Source organism: Cryptomeria japonica, chromosome 2 (genome assembly GCF_030272615.1).
Source record: "Cryptomeria japonica chromosome 2, Sugi_1.0, whole genome shotgun sequence".
Classification (NCBI taxonomy): domain Eukaryota; kingdom Viridiplantae; phylum Streptophyta; class Pinopsida; order Cupressales; family Cupressaceae; genus Cryptomeria; species Cryptomeria japonica.
This window is the reverse complement of record NC_081406.1, coordinates 169,299,724-169,326,960: the sequence shown is the minus strand read 5'-3', so window position 1 is coordinate 169,326,960 and position 27,237 is coordinate 169,299,724. Positions and strand designations below refer to the sequence as shown.

General features: G+C 33.8%; 3 protein-coding genes and 1 non-coding gene across 5 annotated transcripts in view; 3 read left to right on the top strand and 1 right to left on the bottom strand.

Moving 5' to 3' along the window:
- Window positions 1-10,477, bottom strand: part of LOC131065953 (heavy metal-associated isoprenylated plant protein 39) — a 47,941-nt gene extending 37,464 nt beyond the window's left edge. The window contains exons 1-3 of one of the 2 annotated variants that reach the window (XM_058000561.2): window positions 10,259-10,423; window positions 10,101-10,176; window positions 9,271-10,008 (exon numbers count right to left, since the gene is read on the bottom strand). In XM_058000561.2, coding sequence (XP_057856544.2) covers window positions 9,701-10,008; window positions 10,101-10,176; window positions 10,259-10,372 — 498 coding nt within the window. In that variant the 5' untranslated portion in view covers window positions 10,373-10,423 and the 3' untranslated portion in view covers window positions 9,271-9,700. Of the gene's footprint in view, window positions 1-9,270; window positions 10,009-10,100; window positions 10,177-10,258 lie in introns of those variants that run through there. The other variant, XM_058000562.2, reaches the window with a different exon arrangement.
- On the top strand, window positions 3,066-3,137 carry TRNAD-GUC (transfer RNA aspartic acid (anticodon GUC)). The gene has a single exon. It is a non-coding gene; the product is annotated as a tRNA-Asp (tRNA).
- Window positions 10,478-14,770: 4,293 nt separating the features above from the next.
- LOC131065955 (heavy metal-associated isoprenylated plant protein 39) lies at window positions 14,771-15,806 on the top strand. The gene is made up of 3 exons (XM_058000564.2): window positions 14,771-14,923; window positions 15,003-15,078; window positions 15,172-15,806. The coding sequence occupies exons 1-3, from the start codon at window positions 14,918-14,920 to the stop codon at window positions 15,480-15,482; spliced, it is 393 nt and encodes a 130-aa protein (XP_057856547.1). The 5' UTR covers window positions 14,771-14,917; the 3' UTR covers window positions 15,483-15,806.
- A 3,536-nt stretch (window positions 15,807-19,342) lies between these two features.
- On the top strand, window positions 19,343-20,419 carry LOC131065956 (heavy metal-associated isoprenylated plant protein 39). Its single transcript, XM_058000565.2, has 3 exons — window positions 19,343-19,530; window positions 19,610-19,685; window positions 19,779-20,419. The coding sequence occupies exons 1-3, from the start codon at window positions 19,525-19,527 to the stop codon at window positions 20,087-20,089; spliced, it is 393 nt and encodes a 130-aa protein (XP_057856548.2). The 5' UTR covers window positions 19,343-19,524; the 3' UTR covers window positions 20,090-20,419.
- Window positions 20,420-27,237: the final 6,818 nt, after the last annotated feature.

Genomic DNA, 27,237 nt, shown 5'->3' with positions numbered 1-27,237 from the left:
TTATATCCTTAAATCATGGGGGAAAAGATAAAATATAATAAATGAACCAATTTTACTAGACAAATCTCTAATATTTTATCTTGTTTAAATGTCAAAGACTAGCATAGACATGAAAAAATTAAACCTGAGCAATGCATGTGTTAAGGTTGAAATCAAGAAATGACAAATTGGTGGGTTGCTTAGAGACTTCTTAACAGCTAATAAGGCAATCTAGGTCTCCTAGGGCAACCTTGACCTTATTAGACAATCAACTACAAATTTCAAGAGAGCTTCTTTAATAGATTAAAGGTGTACTAATCATTTTCAACTAGGTATAAAAGTTGTTCAAATTTCTTTATAAATTAGTCAAACTGAAATGTGAATGGAAACATTGCAAAATAATAATTAAAGGGGAGTCTACCTTAGTCAATTCCCTTATGGTGATCTAGATAAAAAATCAATGGTTCCAAGAAGGAGGGTTGATTTTCGCAACCATCACATAACTCAAATTTCCTCAATAAAAAAACATAAGAAAGCAAATAAATGAACCCACAAAATTATTAACTTTAATTCATGAAAACTTGTGCACAAAAACTTGTCACATGAATGATGATCAATATAGATGTTTTCATTCTATGTGGTGAGCTTGGCTTTGATCAAGTTTTCATGATGTATTTTATTTTACAAAATTTGAAAAATTTCACAACTTTAATTAAACAAGTGCCACATAGTGGCTAGTACTTGCCTTGTTTTTAGTATAGTTTTAATAATAATTATGATTTAATTTAAATTAAAAAATTAAGGTAAAAGAATAAGTAACTCTTGAAATGAAATGTCTTTCGAACAAAAAAATTATAAATACAATTTGACATTTTTATGTTTGCCCATTCTAGAAGTCCATGCATATCGAGGATTATGACTCATTATTATTTATGGTTAAATATAAGCCTTAAATCTACGATAAAGGCAATGACTGATCGACTGAAATGGTTTAGGAAGTTTCATTCAAAGTGTAAAGAGATTTTAATTCATGGTGAAAAGACATTTTGCATTCAATTATTATTTTATTAGTATTGATATTTGTATATTCGGTATTGTAAAGAACATAAAGGTTTTAGAATCTATAATATTATTTTAAATGTTTTAGAATTTGATTATATTTTTAAAAACAATTTAGAGTTTGTGATATATTTTTATATTTTTTTTTTCTAAAATAGTAATATAATAATAATAATAATTTAATACTAATTTTAAAATATTATAATAATAATAAAAATAATTTAATATTAATAGAAAAATAATATAAGATGGTATAATAATATTGTAATTTTAATTATTATAATATTTTTTTATTATTATATTATCTTACATAATGTATTTTTGTTATTATTTTGAAATAATTTATAATTTAAATTTTTAAAAAAGTATTATAATTCTATTTAATATTTTTTTAACGAATGCTTCAATTTTAATTTTTGGGACAAAGAGGAAAGCATAATATATAAATTAAAATGAAAGATTATATATGATAAAATGTTTTAGATTCATGTGATAAAATTTAAAAATATTTTATTCCTATATAAACAAAAAATTTATTTATTAAATATTTATCTTATTTTAGTTTTGAATTTTTAAAATTATTTAAGACTTTAATATTATAGATGTTTCATTTGCTAGAGAGTTAGTTTAAGTAAATAATTTTTTTAAGAAAATAAAATAAAATAATTTTTAAGTGAGTAAAATAACTATAAATAATAGTAATTTTTTAGTAAACAATGTAAATAAATTAAAATTATTTTTCAAAAATTGTAAAGTAAAAAAATTAAATCAAAGTAAAGTAAAATATATCTATTGTATAATTAAATGAACTTTCAATGAATAAATAATTATTTGTTAACATGGACAAAGTTGATTTAATTTATTAATTGGAGTTACGTAGATTTCTGGCTATATAGTTGCCACTAAAACTAACTAGCATATATACCTTAAATTTTAATTTAATCTATATAAATAATTATCCTTCTCTTGCGTCTATTTGACTTTATGGTAAAAAATAGGCGCCTTGAGAAGCATATGCTAGTGGCAGTGGCACCCCGCAACATGGAAAACATAAAATAAATCAATATATAATTATATAGGATCTTTTATTAAAATAAATTATATTATAATATTATTGTATTATTGTATTATTATGTAGAGATATATGAAATTTAATATATCTATTTAGATTATTTTCAATTATATATGTGTTGTAAAATCTAAGATATATTAAACTTTATTTAATGGCAAACTTATTATGGTTAAATTATGATTAGGGATAATGGTTAGGGTTAGGTTTATGGCTAGGGTTATAATTTACATCATGATTAGTGTTAGAGTTAGGTTTAGGATTTGGGTTCCAATCAAGTTTAGGGTTCGAATTAAGGTTATAGTCAGGGTTTAGGGTATGGATTGTGATTAAAGATAGGGTTAAAGTTTAGTGTTATGGTTAGGGTTTATATAGTGGGTAGGGTTAGGATTTACATCATAGTTAGGATAACGATTAATATTAGGGTTAAGGGTTAGGGTTTACATTATGGTAAGGGTTTACTTTACTTCGATTAAAATTAAATCGAAATAAAGTAAAATATATCTATTGTATAATTAAATGAGCTTTCAATGAATAAATAATTATTTGTTAACATGGACAAAGTTGATTTAATTTATTAATTGGAGTTACGTATATTTCTGGCTATATAGTTGCCACTAAAACTAATTATTTTGGATTTCCTAAAAATCCGCAGCTAAATTGTATTTAGCCAATAAGTGTAAGAAAAATAATTTTCGTAATTTATAATGTTAAAAATTGTACAATTAGACTTTGGTAAATAAAAAGATTGAAAAAATTAAAAGTGAAAATTTGTTTGTGATTGGTTCAAATTAATTTTTTTAATAACTAGTTCACTGGGAAAACAAAAAACCCATTACAATAGTATTGACTAACAGCAAGTACTAATAATAAAGAAATGCAGAACATGATTGGCTAGCCATGTTTTGAAACAGATTTTAATAAAATTGAAACAATACAAATAAATTGCAACTTCAAAGTCGTTGTAGTATAGTGGTGAGTATTCCCGCCTGTCACGCGGGTGACCCGGGTTCGATCCCCGGCAACGGCGTTTCATGGTTTTAATTTGCTGCTTTCTTTTTGTCACTTTCAGGAAAATGAGATCCATGAGCACGGAAGCTCTGTTTAACTGAATATGAGATTTTTGAGATTAAACTAAGCTCTGTAACTTTTAATTTTTGATATTTACAAAACCTTTTGCAAGTGTTTTTCAGATTTGCTAAGGTGTTTAGTGCAGCCGCAAAATAAGGAGACTGAATTTTGTTAATAGTATAACAGTAAAAAATTTGAATCTGCTTTTACAGTATTAAAAAAATTGTTTTATTTGTTCTGAACTATTTATTTGATCTTGTAGGAGATTACAAAGAGAGAATTTTTGATAAGTCTATGTAGATCGATGAGCTCCGTACAGCGCACAAAAAGTAACTTTAAATTGTACCATTACACATACATGCATCCATGCATACTCAACTCCTCATAATCGCATACATGCATACCATTACACGTACCTGAAATTACTATAAATGGTATGTATATATAAATATTGTTTTCCTCATAATCGCACACATGCATACTCAACTCCTCAATTGTATACACACTCAGCGTCTCTCTCTCTTTGAACTCTCCCTCGCACATAACCTTAGCCACTTACACATGGCCATTAATTTCTCACATGCAACTTTTCTTCTTTTGTTACTCACACACATCTAACCTCTTTCTCTTGTCATATTACTGAATTGATCTTGTGCATGTTCTTCAACTTCTTTAGCTTGCTCAAAACCTCTTCCCTCCTTGTACGTCTTTGCTTTTGCTTATCTCTTTAGGCATATTCATCCACCTTAGTCTTATTAAGCTTCCATTGTCCGCAACTCTCTGCCTTGCCTACAACTTTAAGTCACAATGGTTTCCTCATAACTTTCCTATTATTTTACCTCACCAATCACACTCCTTTTAGCTTGTCAAATTGACCAACTCCTCTCAATTGCTATTTGTTTTCTTTTACACTCCATCCTAGGGGTCTTGTCTAACTTTCTTCTTTGGCTATTAACAAACAACTTCGCTTTGATTCCTTGTCGTCTTCTATATTCTCACACAACCTTCTTGAACACCTATCTTCACACCTCTTCCTTGGATCCTGCCAAAGTTCTTGAGCATTCAAACTCATCTACCTCCTCACCCTCTTCTATCATGCCATCAATATTGAATATGCCAACATTCTACCTACTCACCCATCTTTACCACCATCACTTCTTTCCCCAACAAACTCTCCATGCTGTTGCTCCAACCATTTTGTCACTAAATCATGGTCGTAAAATAGCCACTCAAACCTTCCTTGCCACCATTTGCTTATCCCATTATATCATTGATCCATCATGACCCCTCTTTAACCACTCTTCTTTTGTCTTTGTCACCTTCTCGTAGATATTTGGTCTCTTCGTTGACCACTTTGTGTACTACACAACCATGTAGCCAATAAACATACTCCTACAACACCTATGAACTTCTCTCTACATCCACATCAATAGCCAATACTTCCATCTTCACCTCCTCATCTTACAACCCCTTTTTATTCGACCACTACTACTCCATTAGCAACCATGTACTCTCCACTATATGATATGAACCTTTGTCATGCTTGCATCCTCCTCCATGATATACAAGAGCTCTCATTCTACTGTGTTATTATATATGTACCTGCAACATCATCGCTCCCTTCTCATGATGCTTTTTCACCTCACAACCTCTTGTTTATATTAGTTTTCTTACTCCTAATATCTCACTTCCTTTACTACAAGTTCCCATTGCTCCAAGAGAAAAACTCTAGTTGCTACAAGTATCTTCTTCTCCCAATATGACTTCTTGTGGTTGCAAGTAATCCAATGCCCACTCTCTTCTTTGTTACATGTCTCTTGGACGCAAGTCGCCACCTTTGTTACAATTACTTGTACACTATGGCAGCCCCCTCACCGATGGTTGTGAAAACCATCAATGATTGCAAGTGGAAACCATCTATGGCTACAAGTGCAATAAATCTTACAAATGACCAACTCTATGCCTCTAGTTCATGCCAATTATTAAGACCCACATCGCCACTACATCGTATGTAATACGTAATAAAATATGTGAACCCCTACACACATGTTGGTGTTAGAGGACCCAAAAACTCAACTTGCAAACAAAAACACTTCACAACAACCAAGAGAAGCTATTTCGCCAAAAGAGAATAATCGATTGAAATGATACAAAATGGACGAACACCCCAAATATATGACAGAGGTGTAATGAGGTATGAACAACTACCATAGATAACTACCTCAATCAAAAAATTAAATGCACTCTAAGCATTATTAAATACTAGCAGCAATAACTAAAAATTAAAATGTCGGTTACCTAAGTAAACTTAAGCCTACACCAATTGTTGGGACTATCTAGAGGTCTCTTCATATTCTTCCTCCTCTTTTGACAACTCATTGGAATTAACATCCTTTTGTAATGCCACCCTCAACCTCTTACCTATTGCACTCTCATGCACCTATACCTATTGCACTCTCATGCAATTGTTCCGCCTTTTCTTTTCTCTTCTCTTTATGGGTTTTGATCCACTACTATCCATCCATCTTAACTTTATCCCCTCTTCTCCTACCATGCAATCTTTTATATCTACATCTTCCCATATTTCTATAACATGCACCTTTTTGTGCTTTATCTACTCCTCTAGAAGCTCAGGTTGCTACTTGACACCTATACTTGCAACATTTCACCTACAACATCTTATTATTTCTCCTTAGTTACATTCTCTTGTAACATCTTTGTTACATGTGCTTGTAGCATTTTGTCAACAACTACTTTCTCTTCCTTCACACTTGAGATGAAATTTACACAATAATTAGGAGTCTCGTGTGTTGTCGTAGGATTTCCACATGCTATCAAGAACTACATGAAGATCTAGTATAAATTTTCTTCCCAAGTGTAGCCATGATTTTTCAAATAGCTACAAAATTAGGGTTGTGTGTGTAATTAGGATGTAATGTTTGTATATATCAATGTAAAAGGTAATCATGGTTGATCTTTTGAGCCTTCTATGTATAAAGCTAGCATGAATGTATTAGAGGGCATCAAATGATGGAAATTTCCATCTTATAGGAGATTAAGAGTGTTTTTTTCATCCAAGGGACCTATTGTCCAGCTAGATGAATCCATGTTGCCAAGGGAATTTTACATAATTTCATTAGCAATGTTATAACATTTTTCTAGCCACAATTGCTAATCTAATTGTATTGGTAGGGTAGTTAATGGTAGAGCATTGTAAAACACTAGAAAATGTTTATGGAGATGTTTGTTTAATACATATGGGATAATTTTGGCTTGCAATGGATATTTGATGTAAGTCAACAATATGCAGAATTCTTGACCTTCCAAAGTAGTTTGAATATGCAAATTGTGTTCTCTTGTTGGTTCAAAATTTTTATTTCACTTATTGTAGGTATTGATTCTATCGCCAAATGAAGTAGGAGCTAGTGTTGGTAGTGAATTTTAAAAAAAATAAATAAAAAATCTTACCTCTTGTCTTGTGATAGAATAAGAACAAATTAGATATTTCCTTCTCTCATAACTCAACATTTCAATTTTACGATAAATTCTTTGTGAGCCTATGGTTGATCATATATTCAATGAGTTGTGAGAGAATGATTTGTAGATTATGCATGTGTTGCAATTTAAATTTAAGGGGATTCATACCGAGTAATACTACTTAGTCTTATATTTAGTTGTATGCATAATTCTTATGTTCTACTAAATTAAGGTTGTATTATAAACCAACACTTGGGCTTAGTGACAATCCTTGGAGTTGGTGCAATTGGGCATGTTTTCTTTCAAAGATTAAATATACTTTTATATATCATTAATTGTCCTATAGAATAACCTTAGGAAACAACCCCAAGCCTACCAAAGTTTGAAGGTGAAGGAGAGACTTGTTCTCTCTCATGAATTCATCCAAGTAAGTACTAGTAGAATCTAATTATAAGTCCAACCTGTCACCCTATTCCCTTGCCTTAGGTATTGGTGTTACCTTTAGGATTTTTGGAGATGTGACTTTGGGAGCCAATAAAATGTTATATGCTCAAATGATAATAGTATGTGATGCTCAAATGGATCATTTCTAAAAGTGAATCAAGGTTTGTCCCTTTATACAATGCCATAGTATGCAAATTAATATTTTTCTTACTCAATTTGATCTAGTTAGGAGGGAGTCTAAGTCATGCCCAATTTATAATTTGAATTTGAAAGTTCTAAGGATCATTTTCATGCATACAAATTTGACCTAGGTAGATGAAAGGATAATATAAGAATCATGACTAGACCCTAAGTAGAGTTGTAATAGATCATATATCAAAACTTTTACATTTGGAAATAGGTAAATGAAAGCACTTAGCTAATCTTGGTGGCCAATCGATAGATTTTTGTTTTGATCATAATTTTTACCATAACTCAAAATCACCACTTTTTTGTGTTAAAAAAATATAATGAACTCTAAACTAGGTTGCTCTTAGAATTTTGCATATCGATCCTAAGCACCACGAGTTTGATCTTGAATATTGCAAATCTAAACATTTGTGCAAATTTGATTTATGTTGCACCATTTTGAACTAAAAGAATGTTGAAATTATGGGCGAATGCATACCTTCACCTTTTGTCTTTGAAATTGTCAAGGTGGCGTTTATTAACACATTTTGGAAGATTGCCAAATTTCTTAGGTCAAGTTCTCTTAGGTCAATCACCTAAATGGACCAACTTCTACAATTCTAGGTGTACAAATGAAGTCAACACATACAAACATGTGAATGACCTATATGATCTTATGATATAGACTGAGATGATTTATGCCTTGAAATAAAATTTGCTTCGGTGCTTTCTCCTTATAATCTCCTATGATTTTTCTTTGTCTGTGTATGTATTATTGACACATTGATAGATTATAAATACCAAGACAACAACAATTTATAAAAATGTTTGTTAAGTTGGCTAACAATAGCTAGTTAAAAGGAAGTGAGAATTTTATAATTTAAGTATTAAATTTAATAATCTTGGATTTAATCCCAAGCCACTTGAGATCAATTATGAGATCCTCAAGATTGATCTTGAGACGCTTGAGATTGACTTACGATAAAAAGTGCTAGCTTTGAGACAATGATTGAATGGATGAGCATTGGAGAAAATATAGACTAATGAATAATATGGCACTAGTGAATACATGTATATTTGTATAGTAAAAATATAATAAAGTCTCGAGCATAGAAATGGGTGTGAATATATATGCAATGAATAAAAATAAGCATTAAATTGTCAACCAAAGTTAACATAAATATATATTGCTTGTTAATGTATGATTATGTTTAGACATAATGAATGTAAAATAGACATTGACATCTTTCTTCATGGTTTCAATGCTATCCAGTGGAGTCATATTAAAAGGGGAGGCAAGAAATGAGGTTGCTGTTTTTTTGGCTAAATTTACTTCCAATTGACACAATATCCATTTCGATAGTGCAAGTGATCAAGATTATCCTATATGGGATATGGACATCTTTAGTGATTTTGTGATCATTGACTACATTGCTTCTCTAGAATTTTTATCTCTACTAAGGTTTTGTTTCACATTTTTTAACATAAAGGCACGAATTACTTCTATAGTCACAACATATACGTTCCTCATAGTTACAAAGGTTTACATCTAGTCTATAAGGTTTAAAGGTCAAGTTTCTCCTCTTGTTTTGATTGGTCTATCTTAAATTTCAGATGTAATCAGTTTTTATATTACACATTACACATTTATATATTACAAAACTAATCCCTTACAGAAAGGATCCACAGCTTAACCGAACTCGAAACCAATGAAGAACAAACCCACAACCCACATACCTGTACAGACTATATTTTATTTTTTATTCACTTCATGTACCACAGCCCTCTTTGGGAGCATGATAGGCGAAAGGAATTAAAGGATTAATTATTTTAAAAAAAAAATTTAATGAAATACTTCGACTCGTGAAGACCAAACCTTAGCACCACAATCCTTTTTAGCTTGAAATGGAAAAAAATTGTGGATAAGATACTTAAATTGTTTCACTCCTGCCATTAATTACTTCACACAGACTTCACCTGGCTTCAGCATTGTCACAGAGATCTGAACCAGTAATATTTTCGCCTATATTTCGATAAATTTAATATGAGCCTATACAAAAGGAAAAATATACAAATCCAGATTTCCCCTGAACCTGAAACCCTAATCCATGCCCTGCCCTGTTCTGGAGACAGAAACCAGCACACAAGTAATCTCATTATTTATCTCTTGCAATAGATGATTTCTGTCACAATCCCTGGCCGGGACTTCTACATTTATAACATAAATCTGAACGATCAATTTAATCCCTTCCCTTTCGACAAATTTAACATAACCGTGCCAAAAAGAAAAGATAATAGTCTCGTTAGTATTACTGTACAAATTTGGGTTTCCCCTAAACCTGAAACCCTAGTCCATGCCCCGGCCTGCTCTCGAGATAATATTTTTTAAACTTGCACATAGCAGTCTTTTTCAAAAGCACACAGCAGAGTTGCTCAACAAATAACGCAAGCGTTGGGATTCTCCTCACTGACAAGAGTGTAGTCACGTGCTCTGTAGTCGTAGCTGGGGGGCATATACACATATTCAATTTTTGGAGCTTCTGCTTTGTTCTTCTTTGCATCGCTCTCAGGCTTCTTCTCCTCCTTCTTCTCGCCCTCCTTTTTCTCCTCCTTCGCAGGCCCCACGCTCACCAACTCTGCGGAGCCAAATTTCCTGAGTTTAGAGGTTAAATACACAGGGTCCACATCCCCTGTTACAGTCATCTTCTTATCCTTCATGTCCACCGCCACAGAATCCACCCCTGCAACACAAATAAATACTCATTTATCAGATTTTGCAGCAGAATAAACTTTAAATACCAGGATTACAAGGCAAGGAGGAGAGGTTATATACCTTGGATACCTGCAACCAGCTTGAGGGCCTTTCTCTTCCTGCTTTCATCCTCCAGAGGCAATTTCAGCACTATTTTCTGCACAATTGAACCGTCAGCTAGCTGCAAAAAGCATTCCAATCGGAATGTAAAGATCAAGGGAGAGAAAAATGATAATTACCTTCATTCTTACAGGGCGATAAAGAATGACAAGATGTTTTGACTGGTAAGTATGCAAATCTGTGGCAGAATGCAAAGAATTTAGCGTAGGCCGGATGTAAGAGTGAGCATACATATAAAGAAGCGAAACTGCAAGGGAGGGAAGATTCAGGGAAGGAGAATGCGGAAGGAGACAGCTTTATCGTACAGGCAAATGCAATTATTTGTGAAATCCCGCGTGGTGAGAGGAGAGAGAAGATGCGCCGCCAGGCTTTGTGTGACCTTCCAGCGAAGCAACAGCTGGCTCTTCTATGAAACGTCACAATCCAAGGATGCACAAGTGGGCACCTCCAAAGGGGCTCTCACGCAAGGAAGATTTGGACTCTTCTTTGACTTCATTCTCACTAGAATAGAAAAAAGAAAACAATTTTAACGTTTACAAGGCTTAAACATAACCTATCAGATAATAAGTCTAATCAAATTGGTTTTTGTAAATCAATCTTTATATTATGCAAGTTGAGGATGAGCAAATTCAATTTGGCAATGTTCTATTTAATGAATAAATCATATCAAGAACTAGCTATTAAGATTTTAACATATTTGTCCATGTTGTCTTGGAAAGCATCACACTCTAAAATAAAATGCTCTTTTGTAAATCAATCCTTATCTTATGCAAGTTGATGATGAGCAAATTCAATTTGGCAATGTTCTGTTCAATGAATAAATCATACCAAGAGCTAGCTATCAAGATTTTAACATATTTGTCCATGTTGTCTTGGAAAGCATCACACTCTAAAACAAAATGTTCTTTTGTACATCAATCCTTATCTTATGCAAGTTGATGATGAGCAAACTCATTTTGTCAATATTCCCCTTAATGAATAAATTTAACCAAGAGCTAGCTGTCAAGATTTTAACATATTTATCCATGTTGTTGTTGAAGACATCACACTCTAAAATAAAATGTTTTTCTATATCCACTTTGGGTAGAAATCCACATAAAAGCTTATTATATGAGTTGTTAGTGAGCGCACAATTGCAAGATTACAAAGAATCAATTAGAATTTTTGGTTTTCATTGTAAGTATTAATTTGTTTATATGATGATTTTAATTCTAAGTATTAATTGGTTTATGTAATAAGATTATGAATAAGGGTACATCATCTAAAATTTGACATTTATTTTTGAGGATGATGGTCTAATAAAGAAGAATACATCATTTAAAAGTAAATATTTGTTTGTAAGGGTTTTATATTGAAGTTGTAACAAAGTAAAGATCATATTGGAATCATATTATGTACTTGATATTTTCTCTTATATGGTTTTCTTTTGAATGGGCATATAATACTTTTTTTTAATTAACAATATAAGTATAATTGTAACTAATTTTTTTAACATTGTGTTCTCTTTTGCATATTATTGTTTAATTGATAATATAAATTTGTTACATCTTGATTATTCCTTTATTAATTATGAAGTGGTGTATGTAGAGTGAAAGAGTTTCAATAATGAAGAAGAAAGATACGATGAAAAGAGGGATCAAATAAATAAGAAAGGAAGTGGACTAATTATCAATAAGATAGAAAAAAAGCCAAAAAATGAAATCGGAAGAAATCTCACTAACAAATATAACATTGTTTTTAGTGTCATGTCACCTAGGAATCATAAAGACCCGTGCTAGGCAACACACAAATACACTTGCCTTTCACTAATTACTTAAGCTTTGGTTTCCCTAAATATATGTAAGGATCTAATTATTGAAGATTTTAGAGAGAAATATATCATATTTAAAGAACAAATAAGAATATGACCTTTGAAACTCTTATTGATATCACTAATTACTTAATTTTTGGTTTCTTATAGATAAAGTTTTGAGACCAAGTACAAAATATTTATTATGAAGGAAAGTCATGTATCTCATAAGAGATTCAACCTAGAGAATAAATAAGGGGATGAAGGATATCCTTGTCTAAGCCTTCTAGAAGGAGAAAAAAATCCTTCAAAATAACCATTACAAGAAATAGAAGGGAGGTCGATGGAAAATAGTGAAAAACTCAATCCCTCCAAACCTTTTTGAAACTAAATTGTACTAAAATTATTCTACTCTCATATTAAAAGAGTTATGAATAACTTAGTATCACAATTCTCTGTGTTAAGTCATTTGATTATAGACTTATGTTTCTCAAATATTTTTTTGCACTCATAGATTTCCTTAAGTTGAAAAGACTTCTCCTCGTGTTTTAAAGAAATAAATATCTAGCCTTCATGATCTCTAGCTTGATTTTTTATCCTTCTACTTTCCAAACCATTTTTCCTTAGAAAATTCATTTTTGAACACCATTCTATTCCAATCTTTAATCTAAAAATTTCAAGGATATTATTATTTTTTTAAGAAATATCCATTTTAGTAGCATATAGGGATTGGTGCCCCTTATACAAATTTGAAATAATGTCATCAAAGTCCTTATATTTCAACCACAATTTTAAAACCTAAATGGAATCCTTCTAGAGAAGCTATCCTTATCAAAATTTAAAAGGATGGGCCATGGGCTAATCCAATTTCTATAAAACCTTAAATTAATATATATATCATTTTGAACCAAGAAGAAGAAGCCAAAATCCTATCTAATCTAACTAAAATATTATCAGTCTTTTTTATATTATTATACCAAGTAAACCAGCTGCTATAATGTTTAACATGTGACAAATCAAAATCTATTAAAAGGAGGGGGAACCTAAGATAACCACCAAAATCCTAGGATACATGCTATATATTTTTTCTTGAAAAAAATACCTTCTTCTTAGTAGTTGTAATAATTGCAACATCAATTTATTTTTTCCAAAATAGTGATCAAGAACTAGATCAAACAAGAGAGTATCTATAAATGATTGGGAGGGGGAAGCTTCCTCCTCTACCGTGAACCAACAAAATAAGAAACAACCAAAAATCAATAGAGATCACAACCTTCTATTTATTCAATATGCTACAAATTTAGATTAGGGATGTATCCCTCTAGATGACATCCAAATGCCCTATGCTACATGTCGTAGATAAATCACGATATGAGATCTTGAGGGCCCTCATGGAGGATAAGGGGTTGGACTTGGTTCCCTAGTATGGTTACAATTGACCTTACCTCAAGTGCCCTCATGAAGAAACATAAGGATGGGGCATTGGTTCATGCATTACCAGAAGTATAACCTCTACCTTAGGTGTTCACATGGTCACTACAAGGTAGCTCTTGTCTAATGAGACTTGAACCTAAGTCTATGGTGTGAAACTCCTTGCTCCCCACCACTTGACCCAATTTTGTTGGGCTTTATGTATTGTTTTTAGTTATTTTTTTAAATATTAATTTCTTTTATTGCTCACAAGTTAGCATTTTTTTTTATAAAAATGAATGAGGTGTGGTTTGTTAGTTGTAGGTGTGTTGTTTCAACACCCATCTAAGCTTAAGCCTTCACAGGTTTTCATGCCTCTTATCCAAGCAAACTATTATATTTGTAAACTTGGACTATTGATTATTAACAAATATACCCTTTATTTATGATTCCATTATCTACACCCAATCAATACTCATAAATAAAACAAAAAATCTATTCAAACTTTTAATTAACTAAAAATAAATAAATAAACATTAAAAATGTCAATTAATGCTATCAGATTTCCACAATGCATGCAATAATTTTGTTGATGCTTTTGGATTCGATTGTGTGCGAAAGATTTTGAAAATCAATTTTCGAAATGTTGATGTTCAAAATCTTTTGCACACAATCGAATCCAAAAGCATCAAAAGAATAAAAAATGTCACTCAATACAACTCTTATTACTTAATTCAAATAAAATTACGTTTGATTTTTTTTTTATGATGGCTAATGTTCAATTAAACAAATTATTCTTAAGTTGGTAGGTTTGCACTTCTTACTCCAACCAAACTATTATAATTGTTAACTTAGACTATAGATTATTAATAGATGTACCCTTTATTTATAATTCTATAGACATCCAATTAATACTTATAAATAAAACAAACAAAAATCTATTCAAACTTTCAATTAACTAATAATAAATAAATAAACATTAAAAATGTCACTAAAAAAAAAAAAAAAATCAAATAAAATTACATTTAATATTTTATTTATGATTACAAATGTTTAATTATAACAATTACCCTTCACACTACAAAGCTTTTATGACCATTATTTCTGATAAAAAAAATTGTAACCCAAATGGTAATTAAGTTCTTTATTCCTGAGTCAAAATTTTCCAACTGTGAAAGTTATTTTTCCTGGAGTCAAAATTAAATTTTTCCAACGTGAAAGTTATTTTTTCTGGAGTCAAAATTTTCCCAGCGTGAAAAGCCCGTTTGGAGATACGCAGGAAGGTCACACAAAGCCTGGCGGCGCCTCTTTTCAACTCTCACAACGTGTTTTCTCCACTGTTAAATCAAATAATTGGGGTTGCACCTTCCTGGTCTTCTATTGGCCGAGCCCACTGTATCATAAAGTTGTACTCCCACACTCTTCTACCGCGAGCCTTCCTCTCTTGCGCATGCCCTCCTTTTCACGTCTTTATAAGCCCACTCTTAGTTCCATCTCTTTCCAAGCTAAATTCCTTTCATTCTGCGACACTTTCTCAGATAACAAAAGCATCTTGAAATTCTTCATCGCCCTGTAAAGAATGAAGGTAATCATTTTTCTCTTCCTTGATCTTTACATTCTGATTCGAATGTCGTTTGCAGCTTGCTGACGGTTGTATTGTGCAGAAAATAGTGCTGAAATTGGCTCTGGATGACGAAAGCACCAAGAGAAAGGCCCTCAAACTGGCTGCAGGTGTCCAAGGTATATAAACCCCTCCTCCTCGCTTTGTAATCCTGGTATAGAAAGCTTATTCTGCTGCAAAATCTGATGAATGAATGTTTATTTGTGTTGCAGGGGTGGATTCTGTGGCGGTGGACATGAAGGAGAGGAAGATGACTGTAATAGGGGATGTAGATCCCGTCTATTTAACATCTAAACTCAGGAAATTTGGCTTCACAGAGCTGCTGAGCGTGGGACCTGCGAAAGAGGAGAAAAAGGAGGGCGAGAAAAAAGAGGAGAAGAAGCCTCAGAACGATGCAAAGAAAGAGAACAAAGCGGAAGCTCCAAAATATGAAATTGTGTATGTTCCCCGCAGCTACGACTCCAGAGCTTATGAATACACTGCTGTCAGTGAGGAAAATCCCAACGCTTGCGTTATATGTTGAACGGCCATCTATTTTATTTGCGCAGAGCATGAATTAGGGTTTCAGGTTTCAGGTAAATCCAGATTTGTACAGTAGTACTAATATTACTAATATTAAATTTATCGAAAGGGAAGGGAATAAATTGATCGGTTCCAACTCGAGAGGTGGTCAGGCCATGGATTAGGGTTTCGGTTTCAGGGGAAACCCAGAATTGTATATTAAGATTTTGTTTGAATGCCGGTCTCATCTCGAGAGCAGGGCAGGATAGAGATTAGGGTTTCAGATTTAGGGGAAGTCCAGATTTGTTTAGTAATACTAATGAATGAGACTATTCTATTTTCTGCACGGCTTATATTAAATCTGTCGGAAGAGAATGCAATAAATTGATTGTTCAGATCTGTGTGATAAATGCAGAAGCCTGTCTAAGGATTGTGACAGAAAACATTTATTACAGGCGTGAAATAATGAGTTTACTTAATGTCGTATTCAAAGACTCTTCGTTCAAACTAAAAGGGATTGCGAATTAATTGCATGTCGTTTTAATTTGTTTCTATGGAGTTAAAAGAATTTCCCCTTCACGTCACATCTGGTAAAAAAAAGAGGCAAAGAATCCACCATATTCCAACTCGCACCAGCTTGAATCCTGACCAGGTTTAGAAAAATAATAATCAACTATATTAGTATATTCTTGAATAAAATAGTCCTATTCATGACATCTTCTACATCTAAAGGGAAATTTCTTTGTCGGAAGGACCAAGATAAAACCTGGCATAACAATTTTTCTAAGACTACAACAAGAAGTGTTGCGTTAACTACAATAAGAACAATCTTACCATCACATATGTAAGGTGGCATTAGTGAAATACTAACAAATATGAACATTTCAATCATGATGAATTGATGAGAAGGGAGGGAACAACATCCAAAAGATGATTGGTACAACTCATGATTGCTTTATCTTGTGAAATCACACAAGGATAGGATGAGAGAAACACCAACCTCTAATTTACATTAAGACACACTTCACAACACTCACAATACATTCAAAAGATTGACACCAATGAAGGATGCATAAGAGCCAACATTGGTTGACTAAACAACAACAATATTGATTTATGAGACAAAGAGTAGGATGAGGGTGCACAATCACCTCTAGTCCACACAAAAGTCGTCTTAGACAAATTCAAACATAAATGCCAACCTACATAAGAGAATTCCTAACTAGTAGGTACAAACTATCACCCAACCAGAAGGATGACGAGTCACTTCTAAACACCTACATGCTTCCCAAGGCAAGGAAATGTACTAATAGTTGATGCAAGATTCTTGTCAACATAATGGCGACTTGGGAAGACTCAAGAGACCAAAGGGAATAACTTTTTTATTCAGGTTTTCCCTTAGAAACAATCAAAAATCACCTTCCAACAATGAAACGAAACTAAGATTCTGAGGACACTAATGCCCAGAGAGGACACTAATGCACAAGCGCTATAGTCCAACTCTGGTGCTAGTGTCCTCTATTAGTGTTGTAGTCTTGATAGAGTGTTCTAGTCCCTACAAAGTGTTGGTGTTTATACCATTAAACGATTCCCAACTAGGGTAGGGTCCCACAACTAGGCCAAACACCCTTAAACAACCCAAGAAGGCACAAGACAAGTTTTGAGTCCAAAAATGATGAAAATGTCACAAGGAAAAATGGAGAATTATTTCTCTTGAGAAAACAACACCTCCAAGTGAAGGACTTCGAAGGTAGGGAGGTGTGTAATGACCTCATGAGTGCTCATACCTTGTGACCTAAGCCAAAAGATACAAGGACAAACACTTACGACACTAGAGTTTGAATTGACCTAAAACCTTCACAACACTATAAGGTTAGTGCTTGGAGACATAACAACTACAAGGTGGGTCAACAATACTACCCTATATGACTCCAAGACTCTCTAGATTCATTTGAAGCCCAAAAAACAAGTTCCTGCATTCTTTTTACCATTATAACTTTTGATCATAAAAATAAATCATAATGTCATTATGCTCAATACCAATGCTAAGTCATGTAAACCATATGTAGTAACACAACCAATTGAATTACATTACATTTAATCTCAATAGAGAGGTCCATAAAAAAAGAATTACAATAACATCATATAAGAACTCAAATTTCCTTTCATTATGCCAATTGCATTTGAAATGAAACTAACTAACTGCATAAAGAAAGTCCATGAAGAGGAGATTCCACTGAGCAATCTCAATTCACTATCCTTTGGACCCTAATTGGTGGTTTCCATCCCACCCAACCTCATGGAGTCCAAAGATCCATTCCACCATGCTAGGAGATAGTAACAAGAGCCAAACACACCTGTGCATGCGCACAAATGGGGAGAAAGGCATAAATGCATCCGAGAACAAAGAATACACAAAATCAAAGCACAAACATTTCATCGCATCTAAGTACAAAGAATACATAGCATCCAAGCATGAAGAATACATGACATTGAAATATGCAATTTCAAGTCAACACCAATAAAGAAAGGAATACATAATCTTTTAGGTGCCACTCAAACTACTCTTAAACTAGATGTTAGAGAGCAAGTTAGGGAGGGTCATTATATATACTCGCAGAGGTGGCATCACATGTAAATTTTTTAGTTTATTTTTATGCTGAGAGGCATCTATAATGACATCAAAATGTATGTAAATAAAAATTCAATTTCGAAACAATTTGACATGCAAATGACGGGTAAATGCATGAAATATGCCATCTTTGGGTTTTTATGGAGATGTTATTTTGTTACTCCAAATAGAACTATATGAAACTATTACATTCAAATGATAGTGGAAGAGTGCCTAAATATTTAAAAGGGAACAATCAATAAAATCAAGTGGCATTGTGAATATTTGATGATTCTAAATTCCAGGTGCATGCTGGCATCTTAGATAATGCTGGTACATACTTAAGCAACTCTATTATTATCCATATTTTTGAAACTCTTGTATACTACTAATATTGTTGCAATTGTTGGATTTCCTTCTATTATAAGATATCTCTTAGAACAATTTACCTATATTTTCGGCATAATTTACATATATTTTTTAAATATAGATATAGTAGTTAAATATTAATTTCTTTTATTTCTTGCAAGTAAGCATTTTTTTATAAAAAAACGATGAGGGTGTGGTTTGTTAGTTGTAGGTTGTGTTATTTCAACACCCATCCAAGTTTAAGCCCTCACAAAATTGGTAGGTTTGCATAACTCTTACTCCAATCAAACTATTATATTTGTAAACTTAGACTATTGATTATTAAGATATGTGCCTTTTATTTATGATTCCATTATCTACACCAATTAATACTCATAAATACCACAAAAATCTATCCAAACTAATTAATAATAAATAAAGATCCTAAAAATGATGGGGTTTGTTTGAAAAGGTGAAATCACATTTAATATTTTATTTAGCTCTCTTATTAAAAAATTCAAATAAAATAACATTTAATATTTTATTTAAATGTTTCATTAAAAAACTCAAATAAAATTACATATAATATTTTATTTATACCTAATTAGTAAATATTCAATTAAAACAATTACCCTTCACGATATAAGTAACTCTGATCAGAGGATAATGAACTTCTTTATTCTTGAGTCAAAATTTTCCGGCGTGTGAGTTCTTTATTCGAGTCAAAAATTAAATTCTCCTAGCGTCAAATTACCTTATTTTTAAGTCATTTTTTTCCCGGCGTGAAAAGTCCGTTTGGAGATAGGTATCAAGATCACACAAAGACTGGCGGCGCGTTTTATCAACCCTCACGCGTTTTATCCACTAGTGATACAAATAATTGAGTTTGCAGCTTCCTGGTCCTCTAATGGCGGAGCCCACTGTACCATAAAGTTGTACTCCTACACTCTTCTACCGCGAGCCTTCCTCTCTTGCGCATGCCCTTCGTTTCACGTCCTTATAAGCCCACTCTTAGTTCCATCTCTTTCCAAGCTAAATTCCTTTCATTCTGCGACACTTTCTCAGATCACAAAAGCATCTTGAAATTCTTCATCGACCTATAAGAATGAAGGTAATCAATTTTTTCTTCCTTGATCTTTACATACTGATTCGAATTTAGTTTGCAGCTTGCTGACGGTTGTATTGTGCAGAAAATAGTGCTGAAATTGGCTCTGGATGACGAAAACACCAAGAGAAAGGCCCTCAAACTGGCTGCAGGTGTTCAAGGTATATAAACCCCTCCTCCTCGCTTTGTAATCCTGGTATAGAAAGCTTATTCTGCTGCAAAATCTGATGAATGAATGTTTATTTGTGTTGCAGGGGTGGATTCTGTGGCGGTGGACATGAAGGAGAGGAAGATGACTGTAATAGGGGATGTAGATCCCGTCTATTTAACTTCTAAACTCAGGAAATTTGGCTTCACAGAACTGCTGAGCGTGGGACCTGCGAAAGAGGAGAAAAAGGAGGGCGAGAAAAAAGAGGAGAAGAAGCCTCAGAACGATGCAAAGAAAGAGAACAAAGCGGAAGCTCCAAAATATGAAATTGTGTATGTTCCCCGCAGCTACGACTCCAGAGCTTATGAATACACTGCTGTCGGTGAGGAAAAGCCCAACGCTTGCGTTATATGTTGAACAGCCATCGATTTTATTTGAGCAGAGCATGGATTAGGGTTTCCGGTTTAGGGGAAACCGAGATTTATACAGTAATACTAATAATGCTAATATTTAATTTATCGAAAGGGAAGGGAATAAATTGATCGGTTCCATCTCGAGAGAAGGGTAGGCCATGAATTAGGGTTTCGGGTTCAGGGAAAACCCAGAATAGTATATTAAGGCGATTTTGTTTGAATGCCGGTCTCATCTCGAGAGCAGATAAGGACAGGGATCAGGGTTTCAGATTTAGGGGAAAACTAGATTTGTATAGTAATACTAATGAATGAGACTATATCTTCTTTTCTTTTCTGCACGGCTTATATTAAATCTCTCGGAAGAGAGTGGAATAAATTGATTGTTCAGATCTCTGTGATAAATGCAGAAGCCCGTTAAGGATTGTGACAGAAATCATTTATTGCAGGCGTGAAATTTTCAAAGACTCTCTTCGTTCAAACTGAAAGGGATTGCGAGTTAATTGACCGTCGTTTTAGTTTGTTATTATCCAATTAAACGAGCACCAGCTTGAATCCCGAGCAGGTTTAGAAAAATAATTATCAATCATATTAGTATATTCTTGAATAAAATAGTCCTATTTATGACATCTTCTACATCTGATATGAAATTTCTTTGCCCAAAGGACCAAGACAAACCCTCGCAGAACAGTTTTTTTTTAAGACTACAACAATGAAGATGCAACAAGATGTTGTACAACAACCAAAACAATCTCACCATCACATACGTAAGGTGACACCAATGTCTTACTAACAAACATGGACACTTCAACCAAGATGAGTCGATGAGAAGGAAGGAACAATGTCTAAAAGATGATTGGTACAACCCATGATTGCTTTCTCTTGTGAAACCACACAAGGGCAGGATGAGAAAAACATCGACCTCCAATCCATGCTAAGACACTTCACAGCACGCTCAAAAGATTGACACCAACAAAGGATGCCTAAGGGCCAACAATGGTTGATTAAACGACAACCCTGTTGATTTCTGAGACAAGAAGTAGGATGAGGGTGCACAATCACCTTCGGTCCACTCAAAAACTACCTTAGTCAAACTGAAACATAAATGCCAAACTACATAAGAGAATTCTTAACCAGTAGGTACAAACTATCACCCAAACAAAAGGATGATTGGTCACTTCTAAACAACCAAGATAGGGAGATGTCCTAATAGTTGATGCAAGATTTTTGTTAACATAATGATGACTTGGGAAGACTCAAGTGAGCAAGGGGAACAACTTTTGTATTTAGGGTCTCCCTGAGAAACAATCAAAAATCACCTTTTAACAATGAAACAAAATTGGGCATTCTAAGGACATCATTGCCCAAAGAGGACACTAATGCACAAGTGCTATAGTCCAACTCTTGTGCTAGTCTTCTCTATTAGCATTGTAGTCTTGATAGGGTGTTGTAGCCCCTGCAAAGAGTCGATGTTTAGACCAATGAATGATTCTCGACTAGGGTGGGGTCCCACGATTAGGCCAAACACCTCGAAACAACACAAGAAGGCACATAACAAGTTTTGAGTCCAAAAATGATGAAAATGTCACAAGGAAAAATGGAGAATTCTCTCTTTTGAGAACACAAGACCTCTAACAAGCAAAGGAGAAGGTAGGGAGGTGTGTTATGACCTCACCAATGCTCATACCTTGTGACCTAAGCCAAAAGATACAAGGGAAAACACTTATGATACTAGAGTCCAAATTGACGTGAAACCTTCACAACACTATAGGTTATTGCTTGGAGACATAATGACTACAAGGTGGATCAACAAAACCAAGATTCACTGGATTCCTTTTAAGCCCAAAATACAAGTTGTTGCATTTTTTTACCATTACAACATTTGATCATAAAAGTAAATCACAATGACATTGTGCTCAGTACTAATGTTGAGTCGCATAAACCATAATCACTAATGCAACCGATTCAATTACATTGCATCCCATCTCAATAGATATGTGCATAAAAGAGAATTACAATCACATCATATAAGAGCTCAAATGTCCTTTCATTATACCTATTGCATTTGAAATGAAACTAACCAAATACATAAAGTAAATCTATGAAGAGAAGATTCCACTAAGCAATCTCAATTTACTATCCTCCATACCCTAATGGTGGTTTCCATGCCACCCAACCTTGTGGAGTCAAAATATCCACTCCACCATGCTAGGAGATAGTCACAAGAGCCAAACACACACGTACACGCACACACACAATACACATGGGGAGAAGAGCATAAACACATCCAAGAACAAAGAATACACAACATCAAAGCACAAATATTTCATCGCATCTAAGAAAAAAGCATACATAGCATCCAAGCATGAAGAATAGATGACATTGAAAAATGCAATTTCAAGTCAACCCCAATAAAGAAAGGAATACATAATCTTTTAGGTGCGACTCAAATTACTCTTGGACTAGATGTTAGACAACAAATTAGGTTTTAAGTTTATTTTTAATTATTAATTTCTTTTATTGCTTACAAGTAAGCAATTTTTATAAAAATTGATGAGGGTGTGGTTTGTTAGTTGTAGGTTGTTTTGTTTCAACACCCATCCAAGTTTGAGCCCTCACGAAGTTGGTAGGTTTGCATACCTCTTACCCAATCAAACTATTATATTTGTAAGCTAAGACTATTGATTATTAAGAAATGTACCCTTTATTTATGATTCCATTATCTACACCAATTAATACTCATAAATAAAACAAAAAATCTATCCAAACTAATTAATAATAAATAAATAAGCATAATGAAAATGTTACACAAACAACTCTCTTATTAAGTTCAAATAAAGTCACATTTAATATTTTATTTAACTCTCTTATTAAAAAGTTCAAATAAAATAATATTTTATATTTTATTTAATTCCCTCATTAAAAAATTCAAATAAAATCGCATTTAATAATTTTTATAATTAATTATGCCAAGAGGCATCTACAATGACATCAAAATGTTCGTAAACAAAAATTCAATTTTGAAACAATTTGATATGCAAATGACGGGTAAATGCATGACATATGCCATCTTTTGGTTTTTGTTGAGGTATTATTTTATTACTCCAAAAAAAATAGAACCCTCGCCACTTGTCTCCAACTATATGAAATCGTTACATTCAAATGATAGTTGAAGAGTGCCATAATCTTTAAAAGGGAACAATCAATAAAATCAAGTAGTGTTGAGAGGTTAGTGGAGGAGTGGGCTTGACATTGTGAGTATCTAACGATTCTAAATTGCAGGTTCATCTTGTTGTCTTAGATAATGTTGGTACATACTTAAGCAACTCTATTATTATCCATATTTTTGAAACTCTTGTATACTAATAATATTGCTACAATCGTCAGATTCCCTTCTCTTATATGATATCTCTCGACATAATTTACCTATATCTTTTAAATATAGATATACTAGTTAATATTCTGTTAAAACAATTGCCCTTCACAATATAAGTAACTTTGATCAAAGGATTAGTGAAGGATTATAACCAAAATAATAATGAGCTTCTTTATTCTTGAGTCAAAATTAAATTCTCCCAGTGTGGAAGTTGCTTATTTTTTTATTAAAATTTTCTTGGCAGGAAGATCACACAAAGCTTGGCGGCAAATTTTTTCAACCCGCCTCATGCGTTTTATCCATTGTTGATACAAACTAGCAATTGCACCTTGGTGTGCAATGGGTACGCCGAATAGGTGTGGAAGGTCAATTAAGGAATTTTTTGGTCCATTTTTAGTATATATTTGTGTAGTACATGATATCATTTGGTAGGATATTTAGCAAATGATGTTGTTTGTACAACAAAGGTCTCCATGAGGAAGTGATAGCTTAAATCAACTATGTGACCACTTTTAGATATCCAAACATGACTTAAACAAAACCTTTAAATGAGGAAGATAATCAACCTCCATTATCGAATAGCTCATGTTATGTTTACAATAGGGAGAGGGAAAGAGAGGGAGTTATAGGGAAAGATAGAGATATAAATGCAAAGAGATATAAATAGGGAGAAGTAGAGATGGAGAGAGACAAAAAGGAACAAGAAGAGATAGAGAGAGGAAGAGAGAAAGAGGGAGAGATAGATATATCGGAAAAGAAAGAGAAAGATATATATATTGGAAGAGAGAGGGAGAGAGAGGTAGAGATAAAAAGATAGGGGGTAGGGATGGAGTGAGAGTGGGAGATATAAGGGGAGATAGAGAGAGGGGGAGAAAGGGGGAGAGATGGGTCAATATATAGATAGGGAGAGGGGAAGAGAGAGGGAGATATATAGATAGAAGGCGATATAAAGATATAGAGAGGTATAGTGAAAGAGGTAGAGATATCTAGGGAGAGTGATAACGCAATCGAGAGATTGAGAGAGAGATGGAGTGAATACAAGAGAGAGGGAGGGGAGATGAGAGATAAATATATAGAGATAGTTATAACCTGGGAAAGATAGAGGGGGTAACAGAGAGGGCTAAATATATATAGAGAGAGGGAGAGATGGAAGGAGAGAGTCCAAGGTAAAAGGTTTTTCTACCACACTTTATTGGAAACAATAGATAACAAAAAAATATTGGTCTTAACATGGGTATGTGCACAAAGATGGTGGTCAGAAAAGTGGACACCACCCCAAAAAAACATGGAAAAACAAGCAGCGCGTATGCGGTTCTAAAATTTGAATTCACTACGTACGCGCTTAGGTTTGTTTTTCTCGAGCCTAGAGAAGGTAGCGCGTACGCGCTACTTTTAGGAAAATGAGTGCGTACGTGCTACACCTAGGAAAATGAGCATGTACGTGCTACTTATAGGAAAATAAGCGCGTACGCACTAATAATCCCAAGATAACCACGTACCCGGTGCTTGTCAAAAAAAGTTAAAAAAAAACAAAAAACTAGGTCTTATTTTCCCGTGAATAGTGCATTTTTACTTCATTTTTTCTTCATTTCTCTCCTAAACCGCGAACGGGTGCTAGATTTCTCCTCTAGACTATGGATCAAGGTTAGTTTTTGTTTATTTTTGTCTTTCTTTCCCGTTTGTTCAATTTGTTTTACATTTTGAATTTAATTTCATTAATTTTGATTAGGTTTTTTCATTTTTTGTTTCAAAAACTAGATTCTTCTAATCCACAACAAGATACACCCCCAATTCCTCCTTTTGACCGCACACCCGAAACACGGGAGCAATTAATTAATCAGTTAGGAAAAAATATGTCTAAAATCAATAGACTGATTGTTAAATTGAAAACATTTGAACTTGAGCATCATCAATCCCTCGCCACTAGCCTAGAAACATTAGCTAGTGGTGCCATATAAGGGGTCATATGGTGTCCTAAGGGGTCATATGACACTATATTATCCCTTAGCACACCATAGGACCTATAACGACACCAAATGGTGTCCTAAGGGGTCATAGAACACCATATGATGTTGTTATGGGTCATTGGTGTCCCAAGGGGTCATATGGCATCCTATGACCCCTTAGAACACCATATGGTGTTGTTATGGGTCGTATGGTGTCTTAAGGGGTCATATGGTGTCCTAAGGGGTCACAAGACACCATATGACCTCTTAGGAAACAATACAACCTTTAATGACACCTAAAGGGTCATATGGTGGGCTAATAAAATGATATATTAAATTTAAAGTTATGAATAGAACATCATACAATAGAACTTCAGTAGTTTAGTTTTGATATAGCTAAGTTAGACCATTGTCAGCATAAGAGAGACTCCAAGTGAACAAACAACGAGGCTTTGCTAAAAAGCAAGTGTAAGAGCTTGACCTAACCTTAAGAGTACTGCCTAAGTTCTAAAACATATGATGCTATTAAATTTACAAGGTTATAGGACTGACCTCGATTGTGACTATAGGAATTACAAAAGAAAAGAAAGAGGGAGGGAGAGAAGAAGAGAAAGAGGGATGGGGTATGGAGGAAGGGAGAACGAGAGAGAGTGAGAGAGAGAGGGATGGGGTATGGAGAGAGAGCGAGAGAGCGAGAGAGAGAGAGAGAGAGAGAGAGAGAGAGAGAGAGAGAGAGAGAGAGAGAGAGAGAGAGAGAGAGAGAGAGAGAGAGAGAGAGATCAAATCCAGGACACAATATGACCCTTAGAACACAATATGACCCCTAAAAACATCTAAGGGGTCATAGGGTGTCCTAAGGGGTCATATGACACTATATTATCCCTTAGCACACCATAGGACTTGTAACAACACCAAATAGTGTTCTAAGGGGTCATAGAACACCATATGACCCTTTAGAACACCATATGGTGTTGTTATGGGTCATTGGTGTCCTGAGAGGTCATATGGCATCTTATGACCCCTTAGGACACCATATGGTGTTGTTATGGGTCTATGGTGTCTTAAGGGGTCATATGGTGTCCTAAGGGGTCACAAGACACCATATGACCTCTAGGAAACAATACGACCTCTAATGACACCTAAGGGGTCACAAGACACCATATGACCTCTTAGGAAACAATACGACCTCTAATGACACCTAAGGGCTCATATGGTGGGCTAATAAATAAAATGATATATTAAATTTAAAGTTATGAATAGAACATCATACAACAAGACTCCAAGCGAACAAACAATGAGGCTTCGCTAAAAAGCAAGTGTAAGAGCTTGACCTAACCCTAAGAGTATTGCCTAAGTTCTAAAACATATGATGCTATTAAATTTGCAAGTTTATAGGATTGATCTCGATTGTGACTATAGGAATTACACACTTGATTTCTTTCATGGGTATGTACCGTTCCAAGCCGTTTGACAAGTGATGATCACCATATACTACCACTTCCATGCATACAACAAACTTTAATTTCTTTAGGTGACAGGTGTTGTGTAACAACATGGGAACTCTCGCATACCCACCACTATCATTCTCCAAGACATCATCTGTGTTACTCTCTCTCTTTCTCTTCCTACCGGTTCTTTCTTTTTAAAAAACATATTGCAGGTACTCTGACTCATCATGTTTCTTTGTTGACATTAATTTCCACATCTGCTCAGCTCATTAAAAACACATTCGAGAAGAATATTGCTGCAGGTTTCCTTGTTTGTCATGGTAATACACCCCTGGTTCAATTTCAAACCCTATTCCTCCTATTCAATATACAAACACAAATCCAT